This window comes from Echeneis naucrates, chromosome 13 (assembly GCF_900963305.1).
Source record: "Echeneis naucrates chromosome 13, fEcheNa1.1, whole genome shotgun sequence".
In the NCBI taxonomy this organism is placed as follows: domain Eukaryota; kingdom Metazoa; phylum Chordata; class Actinopteri; order Carangiformes; family Echeneidae; genus Echeneis; species Echeneis naucrates.
Genome location: NC_042523.1, coordinates 17,037,915 through 17,055,811, shown reverse-complemented (window position 1 = coordinate 17,055,811; position 17,897 = coordinate 17,037,915). Strand labels below are relative to the sequence as shown.

General features: G+C 38.0%; 2 protein-coding genes across 5 annotated transcripts in view; one reads left to right on the top strand and one right to left on the bottom strand.

Annotated features, from left to right (window-relative positions):
* Nucleotides 1-8,735, bottom strand: part of dync2h1 (dynein cytoplasmic 2 heavy chain 1) — an 80,800-nt gene extending 72,065 nt beyond the window's left edge. For 2 of the 4 annotated variants that reach the window (XM_029518412.1, XM_029518415.1), the window contains exons 1-19: nucleotides 8,644-8,735; nucleotides 8,005-8,203; nucleotides 7,572-7,745; nucleotides 7,213-7,351; nucleotides 6,917-7,035; nucleotides 6,450-6,594; nucleotides 5,967-6,112; nucleotides 5,740-5,826; nucleotides 4,822-4,956; nucleotides 4,388-4,501; nucleotides 4,191-4,302; nucleotides 2,976-3,100; nucleotides 2,663-2,838; nucleotides 2,183-2,378; nucleotides 1,965-2,060; nucleotides 1,573-1,734; nucleotides 1,300-1,398; nucleotides 852-991; nucleotides 400-628 (exon numbers count right to left, since the gene is read on the bottom strand). In XM_029518412.1, coding sequence (XP_029374272.1) covers nucleotides 400-628; nucleotides 852-991; nucleotides 1,300-1,398; nucleotides 1,573-1,734; nucleotides 1,965-2,060; nucleotides 2,183-2,378; nucleotides 2,663-2,838; nucleotides 2,976-3,100; nucleotides 4,191-4,302; nucleotides 4,388-4,501; nucleotides 4,822-4,956; nucleotides 5,740-5,826; nucleotides 5,967-6,112; nucleotides 6,450-6,594; nucleotides 6,917-7,035; nucleotides 7,213-7,351; nucleotides 7,572-7,745; nucleotides 8,005-8,187 — 2,577 coding nt within the window. In that variant the 5' untranslated portion in view covers nucleotides 8,188-8,203; nucleotides 8,644-8,735. Of the gene's footprint in view, nucleotides 1-399; nucleotides 629-851; nucleotides 992-1,299; nucleotides 1,399-1,572; nucleotides 1,735-1,964; nucleotides 2,061-2,182; nucleotides 2,379-2,662; nucleotides 2,839-2,975; nucleotides 3,101-4,190; nucleotides 4,303-4,387; nucleotides 4,502-4,821; nucleotides 4,957-5,739; nucleotides 5,827-5,966; nucleotides 6,113-6,449; nucleotides 6,595-6,916; nucleotides 7,036-7,212; nucleotides 7,352-7,571; nucleotides 7,746-8,004; nucleotides 8,204-8,643 lie in introns of those variants that run through there. The other 2 variants (XM_029518413.1, XM_029518414.1) reach the window with 1 other exon arrangement.
* Nucleotides 8,736-10,918: 2,183 nt separating this feature from the next.
* On the top strand, nucleotides 10,919-17,499 carry LOC115053590 (uncharacterized). The gene is made up of 8 exons (XM_029518417.1): nucleotides 10,919-10,972; nucleotides 12,901-12,929; nucleotides 13,677-13,720; nucleotides 14,781-15,077; nucleotides 15,261-15,542; nucleotides 16,244-16,354; nucleotides 16,448-16,490; nucleotides 16,635-17,499. Exons 1-8 carry the CDS (start codon nucleotides 10,970-10,972, stop codon nucleotides 16,672-16,674), a joined length of 849 nt encoding a protein of 282 aa, XP_029374277.1. The 5' UTR covers nucleotides 10,919-10,969; the 3' UTR covers nucleotides 16,675-17,499.
* The last annotated feature ends 398 nt before the right edge of the window (nucleotides 17,500-17,897 follow it).

The following is a 17,897-nucleotide window of genomic DNA, read 5'->3' as shown; positions in this document are numbered from 1 at the left end:
TTTAGACATGCGCAGCTACAGACAACAGGCCATACATCATACGTCACAAATAATTTTTTTTTCACTGTTCTGACAAGGCTGTACGGAAACAACAGAGCCTCCATTATGAATACAGGGTAGTATACTTTCAAAGAAACTTCACAGCCCATTGCAATGTTTCAATGAACAATGGGCATAGTTATGTGTAGGTAACATGTACCAGTGTTGTAGTAGAGCATCTCAGTTGAGCCATAAAGATTATAAAACACATACTTACCCATTAGGGCATAATTAATTTGTATTCTGTCACTGTTAGAACTTATCTCATCCTGACTTCTGAGTTCAGGTTCAGATCAACACTTAGGTCACGGATCAGCAAGTTTGCTACATAATGCAGCAGTTTAGAGCTGGTTTATTTACCCTGAACTTGTGCTGCGTTGCCTGCAAGCGGCTAAAGAGGTCCTCTGCCTTGTTGAAGATGGTGAGGAACCCAGAAGCATTCCTATCGATCATGACACTGAAGATAATCTCTTCTCCCTGTGCACTGACTCCTTTGAACTGGTTTGGGATTGAGATGAACCGCTTCATCTCCCTGAAATAGCGTGCTCGGACCTCCTCATAAGGAGGACGGAACTGCAAACGGCCTTGCCTATCCAGAAGAAGGAAAGGAGAAATTGAGAAAGCTTCATTTATTCTTCAAAATTAGAAATGATGGCATAGTGTGCGGTTGTCAGAAGTGAATTTTTACAGTTCAACATGAGTGGAGAAATCTGTGTATTCAGTAGATGAGAGGAAGAGTTGTTTAAAGAAGAGAGAGAGATGAAATAAGAGAGCAAACAAAAAAAAAATCTGAAGAAAGCATTTGTACTGACTTGAAAGTAAGGTCTATGTGTATTTCTGACAGATTTTTGTTCAGCGCTTCCAGTCCCATTTGGTATTGGTGTTCAAGGGCTTTGTACAACTGATGGTTCCAGTGCTGGCGCCATGCCTGCATGTCACCAGACCTGAAGCCCTATAATCACAAACATAAATGCATTAGCTGTCTAATAAACAGAATCGAGATTTGTTGTAAAGGTTGTGTTTGTCCTGTGAAGTGAAAAAGGGTGGTTACAGGCCAAAAAATATTTTAGTCATCTCCTTATTTACATAATGTTTATTTACATAATGCAATAACCACAGAGCTTCTTCTTCACCTTTCTTTTTTGCTCCAGATGTTTATACTGAGGTTGTGAGAACAGAAAGAATGAATCTTATAAAAAAAAAAAAAAAAAAAAAAGTACTCGAAGGCCACACACTTATACTTCTGACTGTAATCTATACCTGAGCCTCTAGAGTGGCAAAGCCAGTGCGGAGGTCCTGAAGGCTGTCTTTCCACCTTTGCTGATGTCTTAGTAGATCCACATTCATCAATATCACTACCTGAAAGATGAAGCAAGAATGTGCACAGACAGAGTAGCAAGACTTTAGCAACTTATCTCTTATTATAATTCCAAAGACTTGCACTCGCACATACTGATTATTTTTAACTATGTCTGTATTCTTCCACATCATGACATAATTGAAATAAAAAAAATTGTAATTGCAAGCTACAACCTTGTCAATGAAGTCAGTGTGCCATTTGCGTAACTTCCTGTTCTCAGTGGAGAGTCTCTCAGCAGCAGACTGCAGTTTGGCGATGTAAGCTTCTAACTCTATGGGGTTGTCCCAGGTAATCTGCAATTTACCACCTGTTTCCTTTGACTGAGATCGAGGATTCTGACAGCATAAAAAATAAAAGTTATCTAGCATTCACGGGAGGAACTCAACAGTTGACAGAATTTAAAAGTCAATTGTGTGTTAAGTAAATTCCAAGGATGTTATGTGTTTTATGATAAATAACAAAGGGAAGTCGAGGTAGTAAGTTGTAGGCCTTACAGCAATTAATAAAAAAAAACAAACAAACTGTAAACAAAAAGGCAGAGGTTATTTCCATTTTTGAGTCATACCTTGATAACCTGTTCAAATGCCAGGGCGTGACTAAGCATCATAGGTCTCTGAGAGGGAATCATCTGCTGGTCAATGGTGTTGTAGAAATGGGCCACCTACGGCGCAATATCCTTTGTTATTGTATTAGCTTGAGGAAATACCACAACATTAACAAATACATCAATGAGGAAAGAAAATGCATTTCAGTTACCCTGTTTTGAGCTTTTTGAACTATTACCTGTTTCAGGACAATGGCCTGTCTATAGAATTTGTCAGCAGTATTAGCAGCCTGCTGTATTTTGGCTGGGATGGGAAAGCCCAGGGCAGAGAGCTGTCTGACTTCCCTGACCAGACTGACCAGTCTATCTGAGTACTGAATCTTCAGTCTGCCATCCATATGGTCCAGGTCCACCACACGGTTACTTGCTTGAAGACTATATAAACAGAGACAGTGTCATAAATAAAAGATAGTAGTTAACGTCCCACCACTGCAACTAAAGGTGATGAGTAATTTGGAAAAGTGGGATGGGCTGATATATACCCTATCTGAAAAAAATCTTCTTTTTTTTTTTTTTCAATAAAACATATATGCTGCTGTGTTCAATCAATAAATACGATCTATACTGATTAAAAATATTTCAGTTCTAATGAACATGAAATTCAAGGTTGCTCCAAACTTTGCTTGTATGATTTTTGTAAAGTGTCCACTGTTTCCAACCTGATTCCTGATTTCGGGTCAGCCAGTCCAGACAGTATATCTCTTGACCAGTCCTCAAACTGTTCCTGTTCATATGCCCTGAGAATTTCCAGCAGGTCATCACAGAAGTGCAGAAATCCTTTGAACCCAGACAGGCCTGATAGCAAAGCCTCTGAAATGCGGACAGAATCCTCCACCTTTGTGTAACAGTGCATGGAGAAAGATATAAAAAGAATTATTTACAATAAACTCTTTCAAGAATCTCATTTAAGAGGCAGAAACCTAAAGGTGGTGTGGGGAGGGGGGTATACAGAAACATGTGCACCCATATTACCTTGTGTATGAGTTGCCGCACCCAGACAATTTTGTTGACCACCTCTGGTAGATTCCTGCCAATAAGTGGCCCAGACTTGTCTCCAGGGACTCCATGGCAACGATTCTCAAAGTCAGTTTTTAGGCCTAAAACAATCAATGAAATAATGAGGGGTATGAAGTGAAGAATATCGTGCCAGCCTTAACTTCACTTGACCAAGCAGTTTCCAAACTTTCTCTGGCATGTTTCCCTTAAGAAGCCAAAAACTGTTCACATCACCATCCCAAAACAGATTTTATCGATCATACCCAGTAATATGGTAAGCCACTAAATAAAAAGGATCCATATTCAGCTTTTGTGAAATGGATGTCAGCATGAGAGCTTCAGCAAAATATTGTTTGTTCATTTCCCCTACATCATCCATTACTCATTCAAATAAGTTTCACTTCACATTGTACTGTGCAGTCAACCATACTTTCCCACCAGCATTACACCCCCCTCATTTAACCTTGACTCGTGGCATGATCCCTGTACACCCCCAGTTTCAGAACCACTGGCTTATGTGAATCTTTTAATGGAAGAAAAACTAGATCACAAATAGTTACAAATACATAATAAATTCCATTTACTGTTCAGTTTTCCTTATTACATCAAAGCAATTCCAAAACAACCTAGAGAATGACTACCCTGAGGTAAAACCTGCATTTACCCATTTGGCAGATGGTTTTATCCAAAATATCTTGAAGGGGGGGAGGGGAAGTATCAGTCCATAATCTACAGACACCCAACACACTCCCAACAAAATTAAGACCACTGTGTCCCAAGATGAATAAAAATATTTGTGTCATGTCTGAAAGCTCAGATCTGACTCTGTGAAGAAATCTAACTCAAACTCATGGAATATGGATTTTAGTACCTTAGTCTTCGTACCTGAGTCGCCTGTACAAACGCTCCCTGTGAATCAGCATTGACCATGTGGATAAAATTGACTAAATAAGCTGGCCAAAATAACTAACTTCCTGTTATTTTCAAACTATTGGCATAGACAAACCTTTTTCGCTCTTTGATTGTAACAATTAATGCCATTGCATGTAAGTAAGTGGAGAATTCTTCAGTGAGTTGACTTTGATCTCATGTATAATAATAGTGAACAAACAGTATATATCAAAATGCACATATTTTGTTCCACATTCGCTGTCAAAAAACGTATATGTGCTGTAGGACAGAACTGTGTACCCTTGTTATAATCCAGTAGTCTGGCCAGTAGGGTTTCTCTCTCAGACTGCAGCTCTTTGCTGATGGTGGGACGTCTGATTAACTCTTTGTGCTTTTCAAAGACCTGCAACAACTACACAAACATCAAATATACACAGCCAGATATGTTAAGTTTACATTACAACATATGCAGTATTGCACAAAGTGAGCTTCAGTACCTGTTGTGGGTTATCCTGCACATCGGCAATATACCCCTTTAGTCTGCCAGCTACTTCCTGCTCTGATGGAGCCATGAGGCGCTCAAACTGAGCCACTCCTGCTCTCCAAAGAGGCTACAAAAAGATATAACAAATAGTTATACTCAGTCTATGACATCTGTGGAGTCTTTCAAATGGATGTCTAATCTCTAATGAAATACAATCTGTAGAACATGGTTAAAATATCATATGTTTGCAGTTTCCAGAGAGATGCTTATATATGGGATCATAGTCAATTTAGGAGTAGGTGAGTGCCATACATGCAACTACAAGTAAATAAACTACACTCATCCTGTATTCTACTTCCTGAGTGGATTGTAATTCAGAAGTCTTATAGACTACACATGTACTATTCACACACAGTATACAGGCACATGAAGTTCCCTCAAACCAACCTCAGTGTAAGGGTTGTAATGCAGAGGGCTGAGTCCAGAAAAAGGTTCAAAGACACGATCTGAAGTCAGAGCCTGTTGCTTCCCGCTTGGAAGCAAACGGAGGAGTTTTTCATGAACCATACGGAGAGTAACCACCTGGAAGGCAAAAACAGGGAGTCTATTTCTCATCTTATCTATGTCCACTTGTTTATTTATGTTTTGGTTATTGATACAAAATTAGTAAATAATATAATTTCTGAATTGATACAAATGCGTTACTGTGATTACTGGGTAACACATTTCACTGTAGATGAATTCAAACAGTGGCTAGGTCCTTTGTTGTGGTAAACTGACACACTTCTCTGTAAAACCTTCAATGGTATACAAAAGCAGAGCAGACAGTTGATAGTTCCCACACTTAATATTACTTCCACAGGGGAAATGACACAATTCATTGTAAAGAGGAAAGAAGTATGTGATGCAGTAGACACTATATGCCTCCATATCCTATTAGACACTGTTCCAAGTCCATAATTGCCTTTCTGGGCTAAATATTAACTCTGATAGGAGCAGCAATGTTTTAACAATATTAAGGATACTTAATGTCCCACATTTAAGCAAAAATCCAAAGAGATGACAAATGAAAGGTCATTTCAATGCATACAAACAACTTACAAACATACAAACAACATATCTTAGCAAAGAAGAGTGTCTTTATCTGTGATTTTTTTGATTTAACTAATACTTCCTTGTTATAGGCTAAAAATATGTGAAGTGGAATTTCTTCATAAATGTGGTGAATAAGCAGAAACAATGACGAAAAATAACAGCATGCTTGATATGATGCAACTATTGCACCACAATGCCATATGTATATACATTTTTAAATAATATATATCCTGCAGAAACTGTGCTTGCCATTAAATTAGAATGTCTCACCTCATCCAATCTCTTTGCTAGGCAGTGAAGAGTTTGTGGGCTGTGTTTGTTTCCTTTCCAGACATGGGTCTCATACCTCTTCCACACCTGAGAAAAGCACAAAAATACATCTTCAATATTTATCAAACTGATAAACCCTTCTCCAAAAGCAATCACAAGGATGGGTTTTCTTTGGGTTTATGAAACAATTTTGTGATTTTTTTTCTTTCTTTTCATATATTCCATACCTGTCCTGTCAGATGATTGCAGGCTTCAACCCACTGCTCACAGATGGCAGCACCCATTCTTAGGCTCTCTCTTACCGGTACAAATGGCCCCTCAAAAATTTTAACATCACTCAACTTTTTTTGCACATATCTTCCCAGGGCTCCACCTTACACATTTACAGTAAATACAAAAAAGAGACAATAGTGACACTAGTGACACACATTTAAACACATCTATACAAAAGTTATACATGTAGCTACTCTATGAATAAATCACAACTATCTCAAGTAATTTACCCTGAAATTTTCTGTATTACAGGCATGCTAAATATAACAAATCCATTTTTAGCTCTCAAATGGAGAAGTACACACTGCCCATCAAAATAGTAGTTAAATGATGTCTACAGCTTAAAGGTACACACCTACACCATATTATAAAACCTACATTAGCTTTAATTTTTTTATTCTCTGTTTTTTGTTTGTGTAGGGTTGAGGGAGTCTCACCAATGATATCCATGAGTCGGACCATCCGTGTTTCTGGATAAGGCTCAAAATCACTTTGTCGCCAGACATCATCCAAAGTGTCTCTGCTCTGTTCCACCAGATCCACAACATCAGACATAGACAAGGCATCAAGACCTCCATACTCCTGGTTGAAAATAACACATAGTAAGGTGGGTTGGTCAGATAGTTGGTTAGTTTTTAGTTCTTGCTATTTTAGATAAAAACTTTAGCTTCTATGTGATATGTATGGGGAATAAAATGTTACATATACCGATATATTTCTTTTACTTAAGTATCTGTGGAATCTATGTTGTGTACAGCAGATTATAATTCATATCTAAATAGTTGGTGGTATTTATTTAGCAACACCCTGTCCACATATATTTCAATTTGTAAATAAAATTTAATAAATCCATTTTAATGTTTTCATGTAGACAATATTGATATATAATGATCTGCCAGCATACCTTTTGTATGGGTTTAAACTGCTCAGAGAAATATCTCGCCCTTTCTCTGACGCTGTTCTTCTCTGCAGACTCAGAAAGATCTGCCCAGTACAGGAATTCATCAATAGGAGTCAGGATACCTGAACAGAGTGAAAAAAAATATGAGCACAGAGTTTGAAAAGTGGTATATATTCATTAAAAATATCCCAATGTACAGTCTTTAAAGTTAAAAGTTAGAAAACAATTGCGTTTTGTAAGATGTATTTAAATGGGAAGCATGTTCCTAGCAAGCTGTACAAAAATAAATGCATATATACCAAGGACATCTTCCTCCATGCGGCCCTTTTTGGTAGATGACTGTGCTCCAGAGTGGCGAACAACTGAGCCCAGACCATCCTCCAACTCACTCAGCAGGTCTGCCAATTTAGGGTCAAATGCTGAATGCCAGTGTTCATCCTTGGGAAAAGAAAGGGATTCGAGTGTAAACACTTCAAAAATATTTATTTACAACTGTGTTGAAATAATTTAGAGTCATTTGTTTTTTTGTGGAAAATTTTATTTTCTTTTTCAACTTCTATAGTCATTAAGTGACCTATTTCTACACTGAATATTTCCAAAATAATGTCTATAGTGACTAGCGACTGTGTGGTCTAGCAGTATACAAGCACCAGCCCACCTTTAGCAGTACAGGTGCAAAGACCTGCCTGACAGCCTGATACAAAGTGTTAATGGGAGACTCCAGCATAGATGATACCAGGAGACTCCTGTGAAGGTTATCTTCAGTGATCACTGTTGGGTGCAGCTTGAAAAACACCAACACCTTTTCCGTACTGTCCGCTGAAGTCTCAACCTGTCAAACAGGGATGAAATGATACAAAAAACATAGTTTCATTCTCAAATCAACATGACAGTTAATTGTACAGCACTTTGATGAACATTTTCCTTCAAACTACCAAGTGTAAAGGACATCATTTACAAATTCTTCACGATGAAATTGCTATTCAGATCGACTTTTTATCAGGTCTCCCAATGTCTCCGTACTATACCACGGATCTTTGCCTGAAGCTATTTTATGTTTGTAGTTTTCTGATTAAATTGTTAATTCTTACCTTATTTGACAACTTAAGGTCATTGTCACGGCTGCTGACGGAAAGGACAAATTCATTTCCATCGTCCAAGAAATGATTAAGCTCTGGACTGTCAGCCAGGGATGACGACGGCTCTATCCCGTAGAAGTTCCCAGTTGTGGTCAGGATAAACGTCTTGCGGACGTCATCCGAGCCGTGAGGCATCTTTCACCTGTAACTACTGTCATGAGAGTGATAAAGTGGCGTTACGTTGGTCAGCTGTTTCACCAAATACGTATTATGACTTGATATTCTGCCGCCGAGCTAGAAACAACTTTAAGTATACCAGCTCTCATTGTGTTACGTTAAAGTAGATCGCCGGGGAAGCAATGCGGCTATCAGGGAAGATTAACACTCGCTACCACCTTAAAACGTGCAATACTGTTTGTTCACACATCACTTCTATATACATGGGAATCACTTACGGTGTTAATACAGTAATGGTGCAGCTATAAAGCTAAAGCTAACCTATGCAATGGCTGTAAAGCAGGACTCATGTCATCAGCCGCAAGCTAGCATGCTAACGCTAGCTCACTTACTCAGTGGGTCAAAACTAAGCATCTTAGCTCGCTGGTTTGATTTCAACATTCTGGGAACTTCATAGCGAATTTCATTTCGTACCGTTTTGCCAGAATATGTGCTACTTTTGGACCTTTGGCGACTTATTCCATGATCTGAAGAGGCTGCCGAAATCTGGTGCTTGTGTATGTGAATAGTCTGAGACTATGTTTGCGTGGTTACCAGGTTACCAACGTCCAGCCCTCGTACCACGTGACACCGCACGGAAACTGAGAGCTACGCAATTTACGTATGCTTAAAAGCGACGTAACGACAGCAGTTCTATGGAACCGCAGAACCTTGTTTCCTGTTTCCAAAGATTGGTCTCTCAAACAGGACGGTCATGTCCCAGATTTTTTACTAAAAAATAAAAGTAAACTATATAAAAAATACACTATTTATTATTTATGTTATTACTTTTTTTTTTTTTAGAATTACTGTGAATTGATAAAAACTGTGTATATGTCGTATAAAAACATAATAGGTACTTTTCATAGCAAAGAAAGTTTTGCAGCAGGAATAACATAAATGACACAAATAACATGAATAAGTGACAGAGTCATCATTAATCTGTCAGGGACTTTAGTATTGATACCTGATATGCTATCACCATCAGGTAAGCATCTCTGTTGCTACATCATTGCTACATTAACCTACAGAAAATGAGCTGCAAGGTGCTTTGTAAATTTTTTTGTTTATCTTCAGTGGAATGGAGTTTGTTCACCTTGAGTCAGATCTTTTGTTTGTAAAGATTAATAAAGTCTTCAGAAAATAGATTTATGAACAATAATCCCAAAATCAATGGGAAAATGCATAGTCCCTGGACTAAAAGCATGCACAGTAACATCCAGTATTTGTTTTTAATGTCACACACATAAAAAAAAAACACAAGGAATCTCTTTTGACTTATGTAAAGTTTCATTTCACTTACTGGCCTTATGTAAATGAGGAAACTCTGTTGTCAACTGACTGCATGTGTAGTTCGTCATTATAGGCAATGCAGACAGCACACTAAATCACACAAACGTTACATGGTCTGATTACTTTCTGGAGTCAATGTGGTTAGCAAATAGCCTCCAGGCAACTCTTCTCGATTGCCTCTGGAGTTCTTAGTTACAAAGCTTTTGAGGAGCAACACACTCACACAAGGTTACAAAATTGACATTATAAACTAGTTCCTAAATAAAGACACAAGAACATAGCTGACAAGTAGAAACTGCAGACTTTCAACTTGAAGCAGGATTGTCTTTACAAGTCTTTACATGAGATACTGGCTCAAGTTTAGGGGAGCAGACAGGAAGTTACTGAAGAGCTGTTAGTGCTGAAATGAGATTGGTCTTGTTTCCAGATCCTCCAGAATAATGAGAACTCATTTGTTTACGAACAGCGATCTCACAGCCTCTCCTCCCACATATTGCATGCTAGCCATCAGTTTCCTATACACCTGTACATGTCCTTTTAACAAAAATGCATTATTTCATTTTTTCCTATTTTTCCGATTGTCCTGTTTAGCAAAGGGACAATTTTACTTTAATTCACGCAAACATTATGGTACTGGTACTATTTGTAGTCTTATGATTAAAAATGAGTAGATGTGGAGGAGGCTTTTGCTTGTGGGCATTTTTCTAAAATGTATCAATGATACGCATGGAAAACCCTAAATCTTTCAAAAATGTTGTTGCTGGGACTAAAGTCAGGAAACATTCCCCCATGGTGACATTTATCTTTTAAGTAGTTTCTTGCCAAAATCAAAAGGCGTTTGAGCTATGCATAGTAAACATGTATCCATCTCCAAATCCTGAACAATGAATACTGCGCGCCAGCTTGCATGGTAATCTTTTCTTGTTTAGAGGACTATTTATTTTTGAGTGCTGGTGGTTTGTTTGTCTGATGTCAGCTAGGTCTTAGAGATTTGTAAATGGGCGTGTGCCGCAGCCTGATTGTTAATTCAGAGATTGCTCATCCATCCAGGGTATTTCCTTGCTCTCCCCAGGTGGGATGAATCACTTCATGTCTGGGGTGACAACTGTGTTAATAATGGTTTTCTTCTTGTAAATCACATTTTTTGGCTTTAGAAATGCTGTGAGGTCAATGACAAATGAAAAAGAGAATTTCAAGATTAACTATGAAAAGGCTACTAAACTTTGAAGAAAATCTGACTTTAGCCACACTGGGTGACAGTCATGATGCATTGTGGATCAAGCACGATTTATGCACATATTTCCCAAATATTGTCCAATCTCTGTTCTAGATACATGAAAAAAAAAAAAAAAAAAAAAAAAAAAAAAAAACCTGACGGGCCCATACAGCTCCTCCCATTTAACTAATGTTTGAGGAGGAAGTCCCTTGCTTCCACTGACTCACACACAAGCAGTGAAGCAGCAGCATAATGGTAAGAGCTTTTCTGCTTTCTTTTCAACAAATTTTAAAAACTGTTAATTTTATTGCTGTGATTAAGAGTATTATTTCGAAATTTGTGCCTTGCTGACATCACAAAGTCATTCTCACCATTAACATAGTTTTCTGTATAAATAAAAGACATATTTTGTCCTTGAGCAGTAGCCTGTTAATGTGTGTGTGTGTGTGTGTATGTTTATTTAGTTAGTTTCCATACTAATAAGCTTCCGCTATGGTTGCTACTCGCCTTAGTGTACGTTGTATACGGTCTGTGTGTGTCATCATACCACTCAAAATCAAAACATTTTGGAAGGACAAACTCCACTTTTACCACAAGGAAAGAAGTATTGTTATGCTGGCAGAAGATATGTTTGTACTCCACACTATTGATTAATCACTTGTGTTAATGAAGGAATATGTCAAAACACCTGCTCTTGGACAAAGGGAGGTTTTTGAAAAGTTATTCACTGTTGTGTACATTACACAACAGTACTTGTGTCTAGAGTGAAACATGCCAGTCAAAGCAACATGAGGGCGGTAGCAGTCTATATAGCAACAACTTGTGTAAAGACAGTAAAGCCTAAATTCTCTTCAGTTCATTTCTCTCAGCCACACAGTTCTTTCAGTAAAGTGATTTCGGCTTTTACTCAGGAATGACACCTTTCCCACAACTGTACAGTATGGGACTGGCATTTAGTTTTATAGGTCAGGTTAGCAAAACCATAAGCCTGCTTCTATTGCACTGAAAGATGAATAAAGTGTAAACAGGTTGTGCTGCACTGGGTCCCTGCACAGGGCTGTGGCTCAGGAGTTAGAGTGGGCTGTTCACCAATTGTCCCGTTCATATTAGTTGATCACAGATACCATGGAGATCTTTCTGTCTGTCTAAATAAATCTCCCATTCCCTAAACACAAATGAGAAATACCTCTCAACACAGGGAATCCACCAACTCTTTCTACATAGAAAAAAACCCACATTCTGTTGTGTTTTTCAGTCTCATTCTGCATCAAGAGTTCTGTAGTTATTTATACTTCTGTCACAATCCTCTGGTAGCAAGGTGTGAAACTAAAGGCACAACGTGCGATACACGAGGGACAAATATGTCCATTGGGAATTCCCTTTGAAGAGGTTTCTGTTTAGAGCACTATCTGTAATATATGTCACTATGAAGCATTGTGTATAAACTGGTGCTTTCCCTGGCATTCCATTGATATGTTAAGTTATTTTCTGTTGTTTCAATATTCCAAGCATGTGATCCATACAGTTTCTCTCTCCCCTTTTTTTTTATTATTAGTCATATCACAGAACGACACAGAAACAGTTCCGATGATACTTTCCGTTTTTGGGATTGCTTAAGTGTTAAGGTCACTTTCATCAGGTTCTTACAGGCAAACACAAATTCAAAAACAGGTTTAAAACTGGACAGTGAATTCAAAGCTGGCTTATAAAAATCTAAAACAGAAATAATAAGAAACCCAAGTTATAGACTTTGGGTTACTATTGGGTCACAGTGCCTGAAAATCAATTGAAAACAGGAAGTTTGACAGCAGATTGTCCCAATAGGTTTAGAAATACACCAATCTGCATACAAACCGAAATAAGCACTCTGTAATAAAATGCTCACTGGGGGTTTCCTCAGGCTTCTCTGCTAAAACCACTTCTTGGGTGTGTTCCTTCCAAAGTTAACTCTTTTTTTTTTACTCTGGAAAGCCAGATGAATATGACAGATAATGACAGACTGCTTTTTGAGACAATATTCACTGCCCAATACTTCTTAAACTAAATATTTACAATAGGTCACATAACATGTAAAGAATGTGGTTTGTGATTGTAGTGTAGGTGTGAGGTTCAATTAGTTTCTATTACAGCAACACCAAAAGCAGTTACTGTTCTATGAACTGACTGTTTGTTTTGTTCAACAGGCAACCTATTGTACCCAACAGTGTTTCCTGTAAGTACACATCCAATTCTCTATTAAGGCATGATCATTTTGAAATTTCAACAACTCTCTATATGACTCACATTGTCTGTTTTATCAGTGCCCTGCCCTGCTTTGACCTATCTTTTTTGACATTAAAGAAATACTGTCACTAGTCTAAACATAATTACCTCTAGCACCAGTCAGCACTTCCCACATAGATGTGTGGGAAGCAAAGACGATTTCATACAAAAAAAACTGACGGTTACTATAATTATTTCTTGCTAACATGCTTGCTGACACCACAAAAGTTGCCAGAAAAACAACGAAAAACACCTGAGAACTAACAGTGGTTTGTGACCCTGAATCTGATAGAGGAGTCATTTCTGTTGGTTTCAAAAGCTCCTGAGCTTATGATGTATGACAGTCACATGATTTTATGTTACCTGCAGCAGATACTTATTTAAAATGTTAACTGATATTCATGCTGACATTCATCACATACTTGGTTTTGTAATTTTTTCTGAGATGTGGCACAGTTGGCCTTGGATTGGCTGTTGGTGACATTTTGTACGAAAATAAGTCTGTTCAGATTTGAAGACGGGTCAAAACACTTGTGGCTCAAGAGACAGAAAAATTAAACACACAGAGCCAAAAAGCGGCTTTTGTTCTGTTACCCTGCAGTTTTTGTTACTGTTAGTATGTATCTCTATGTGTCACTGTAATGCTTCTGCATCAACCGAATAAACATGTAAATACAAATTTCCTCTGTTACCAAAGGTTTTATCTGGCTCTGACTCTGGTTTGGACCAACTCGGAAGATGGTGAGTTTTTCTCAAACCACTCCTCTCAACTGCAGTTCAAACAAAGGCTGTGGCTTGTTGGTGTGGAGAGCTGAATAGCAGTCAAACTAAAGGCACAGACCTTTTTTAGGTGATGGTGGTGGTATGTTTACACCTCTAGCTCAGTGCAATACCTTTATCGACGTGAGAATGCTGTCATGCAAAACACAGGGCATGCTAATTGTCATATCTTATGCTAAAAAAAGGGGTAAAGAGGAACTGAGATTAGTCTACTGCGTCATGATATGGAGCTACCAAAAGGCTTCAGAAACCTTTGACCTTCATACTTCATGTCATTTCTGCTGATTCGTAAGATGCACATTCAGGCTATAGATCTCATCTATCAAACTCATTACCATATTCATGAAACCAGCTTAAGCAAGTACAAAGGTCAGCAACCAGGCTCACATAGGCATTGGCATTCAAGCCATAAATGATTGGTAGACCTTACTGTCACCATTATATCACCAGTATACATTTTGGCTCATGAAGGTTCATGAAGTCATGTTGATACCAAATTCCTACTCTGTACTACTGTAACTGTAGGGTCTGTAGGGTTAGGGTTAGTTACTGAAACTGCAACTCAAGAGATGCTTTTCTCACGATTGTGATTAAATTCTGGAGCTAAATGGAGGTTTCAGAAAGCTTTAACACAGTGAGAGCATCCATTTCTTGCATCGATGCGAACATGAATGTGAAATGAAGGTCCTGACCCATATCTGCAGGTTTTTATGTTTTTGCACTGCTGCCAGATGATTGCCTGATTCGATGCCTAGAATAAGCACATGTACAAGTGGTCCTAAAAACCAATTTTGAATGTTTTTAATAATATGTTCATAGCTCAATAGAGACTTTTTGTGAATCACTGGCATCACCCCGGATTACAATGGATACATTTGACTGATTTTCAACACCCTACAACTGTTTCTGATAGCATACCTGGTCTTGTCCTTCTTTCTCCCAACTAAGACATTTTCACTGCTTCATGAGAGGTTTCCCACAACGATCCAACTCCTTACTTCTGCTTACTTTTCTTTTTCAGTCCATCCAACAATTCACCTCAGTGCAGAGGTTGGTGGAAACGTGACCTTTCCTTGCCCTGCTGACAAGTTGAATATTACATTCCTCTACTTTCAAACTGGCGGCAAATTCATCCATGGCTACCATGAACATGAGGATTTACGCCAATATGGATTCTGGGAGAATATAAGAGTGGATCACAATGAGAAACTGGTACACATGTACAATCTCAATGTGTCACATAACAGACTCTATGAATGCATTGTGCAGTTCAAAAATGGGAAAATAAAGCGGAAAAACATACAGCTCAGTGTCACAGGTATGTGTCTAACAGATTTTATATTTAAAAATGTAGTTTAGCATTTAAATTTAAGGTTGTCACTTTCTAACAAAAATGAAATGATAGTGGTATTGATGATTAGATTTTTTCTAGTTTCATCAAACTGTCTTTTGATGACACAAATTACTCTGATTCCTTTCTCTATGCATCTGTTTCTTCTAGCGAACTACACTAAACCTAACGTCACAAAAACCTGCCAGGCTGGCGTTGGTTGTGTTGTAACTTGTGCTTCCCATGGCGGGTTTCCAAAAACTGAGATGACATGGAATGTACCTGTTTCTTCGAATGTCAGCAGTCAGATGTGGAGAGTCATAAACAGCAGTCAAGTGCCAAGTCCAGTATTGTTCATCAGCTACAGCATGGCTCACTTCAACTGCTCTAGAGGAAAGCTGACGCATCTCAGCTGCTCTGTAGGAGAGATCAACTCGGACATGTTCTCAGTCTGTGAGTCCAATATCTTCCTTTAGCTAAATTCTATGACTGGATTCTGGATGAAAGTGTAAAAGGTGATGGAAACCCTTTGACATGGATCCCATGTAATGGCCACTTTTCAGTGAGTGTGAAAGGGAAACCTAAAATCTTTTTCCAGCCTAATTACAGTGTTTCACTGGATTTAATTTGTATTTCTGTGGACAGATTTGAAATTTTAACAAGAGTCTGCAACAAAGCCACCTACTCAGTGAGATTGTAATTTGGCACAGCAGTCCTTTGAAATTCCTGTTTGTAAGGCAGCTTTCGTGAATTAAATGCAATTTATGTATGTTCCTGCATTACCACTGTTGTTCATTTTGATGCCATATACTTACTGCATTATCCTCTATTTATCCTTATCCTTCATTTCTTATAAATCACAAGACTGCTAGGAAAGTCCTCATGATACAAACAATTTACTTGACAAGGAATATTTTTAATCTCTAAAGTTACCATCTGTTTAGGAATATGATTTGACCTTATAAATAAATTAAATTGTATTGTAGTGACTCACTTATACAAATTTACATTTTCAGCAAGGACAAATATGGTTAGCTTTAAGAGCCAAAGACAAGAGCTAATAGGTTTCCGTCTCATTATTAAGAGATCAACACCCATGGTAACTGTCCCAATATGTGTCTTTGACCCAAATATGAATTTGTTGTCTTCTGTAGGTGAACCTGAGGTTGAACCTGACAAGAAAATTCCTTTATTACTAGCCATATTGGCTGTGGTTGTTATCTTTATGACAGTAGTGATAACATGTTGCTGTAGAAGATGGAGAGGTAAGAAGATTGCATTTATCAGAAAGTTTGTCAGAGCACAAAGATTGTTGTACTTTAATATGCAAGAGCTCACAATTGCCTTTATGTTTCCAGGAGAAAGAGGGGCGGATGCAATAAAAGGGATTAGATCTGATGGGTAAGACATAACAGCTTTCATTTAAATAAGTTTCTTGATGTACAAAAGGGAAATTGTGAAACAAAACAACATGACTATAATCTTGACAGCACCAATCTCATCTCTCCCTTTTCTCCCTTCCTTTGTATATTCCATTTTCTCCAGGGAGATAATAACTCTCAATGCAGGAAAAGAGGCACCCTGACAACTTCTGAAGGAGCACCATTCAATATTTCAGACTAATGAATGACTGGCTTTATGCAAAGACAGAACCACAAGAGCCAAGTGTCAAGTTTTCAGTGACGCTTTAGTGTTTGAGGAAGTGCTCATCATTAGGATTTTTTAATGGTTAAAGACAGTGCGTCATTCAACTGAGGGTAACTTGCACTTCCCTTGAAAAAGGATTTTCCAATGGCTTCAGATGAATCTGATGCTGAAAATGCAACCTCAAGGGAAACACGTCCCTGGCCGGGGAGCGAGAAAAGCATACACGAACAAGACTTTTGTTCACAGTCTGATAAAATGTATTGCTGCAATATCTAAATATTATTAATTTATATTTCCTAATTTATTTTTGCTTTGAATATTAGTTCCCTAATTTATGTCCAGGGTTGTTTTCTTCAGTTTGTTTTGTCGATTATAAATTATCTGTGGCAAAACCTGTGGAGATATATGTAAATATAGAGAATCTGATATTTTAGATTCTGGATGGCCCCATCAAGATGTAATAATGGGGAAGACATTTTTTTTAAATAAAAAATACTGTTACCCTTTATACTTTTTAGGGGATTGAAACTCTTTCTGTATATTTTTAAAATCTTCTTTTCTCTGTTTACACTATTTTGGGTAAATGGACTTCTATTACAGCTCATTCTTTGGAATTACCAGACTCAAAGAGGTGTTTTCATTTCCTAAATCAGCACAAAGCACCCTTCTGTGTTCTGGTATATGAATGGTTTTGTTCTCATAAGTTCTTAATGCTGCCCTGATCTCCCTTTTTCTTTAAACTGTAATCAATTAAACCTATATAATTTAATTTGATTATGTTGTGGGATTAATTATTTTTACTTTAAAATTCAACCGCTGCAGTGGATAGCACAACTTAGTGTCTGCAGTGCAGTCAAACTGCCATTAGATGTAGCACTAACACCGCAGACTGAGGATAAAGCTCACGCTGGCATCCTAACTGCTGTTGTATATTGTATCACTAAACATCTGAATATTATTTTGAAGTACCATATCCTGGAGCCAAGTCACATTTGTCATGAAGAGGTCCACAAAAGCAACCTAATATCTGCCTGCCTGAGGAATGAAGCAATGTTTATGTATTCAGCCCAAGATATATAAATCAGAGCTATGTGAACCTCAATATGTGGTCACCTGCCAGGGGAAGGTTGGGACGCTCTGGTCCAGGTGAAGGCAAACGGA

Coding starts and splice junctions, on each gene's coding strand:
- LOC115053590 (XM_029518417.1), top strand. Junction 12,930..13,676: donor TGTACCCAACAGTGTTTCCT/GTAAGTACACAT, acceptor CTGTTACCAAAG/GTTTTATCTGGCTCTGACTC. Junction 16,491..16,634: donor AAAGGGATTAGATCTGATGG/GTAAGACATAAC, acceptor CATTTTCTCCAG/GGAGATAATAACTCTCAATG.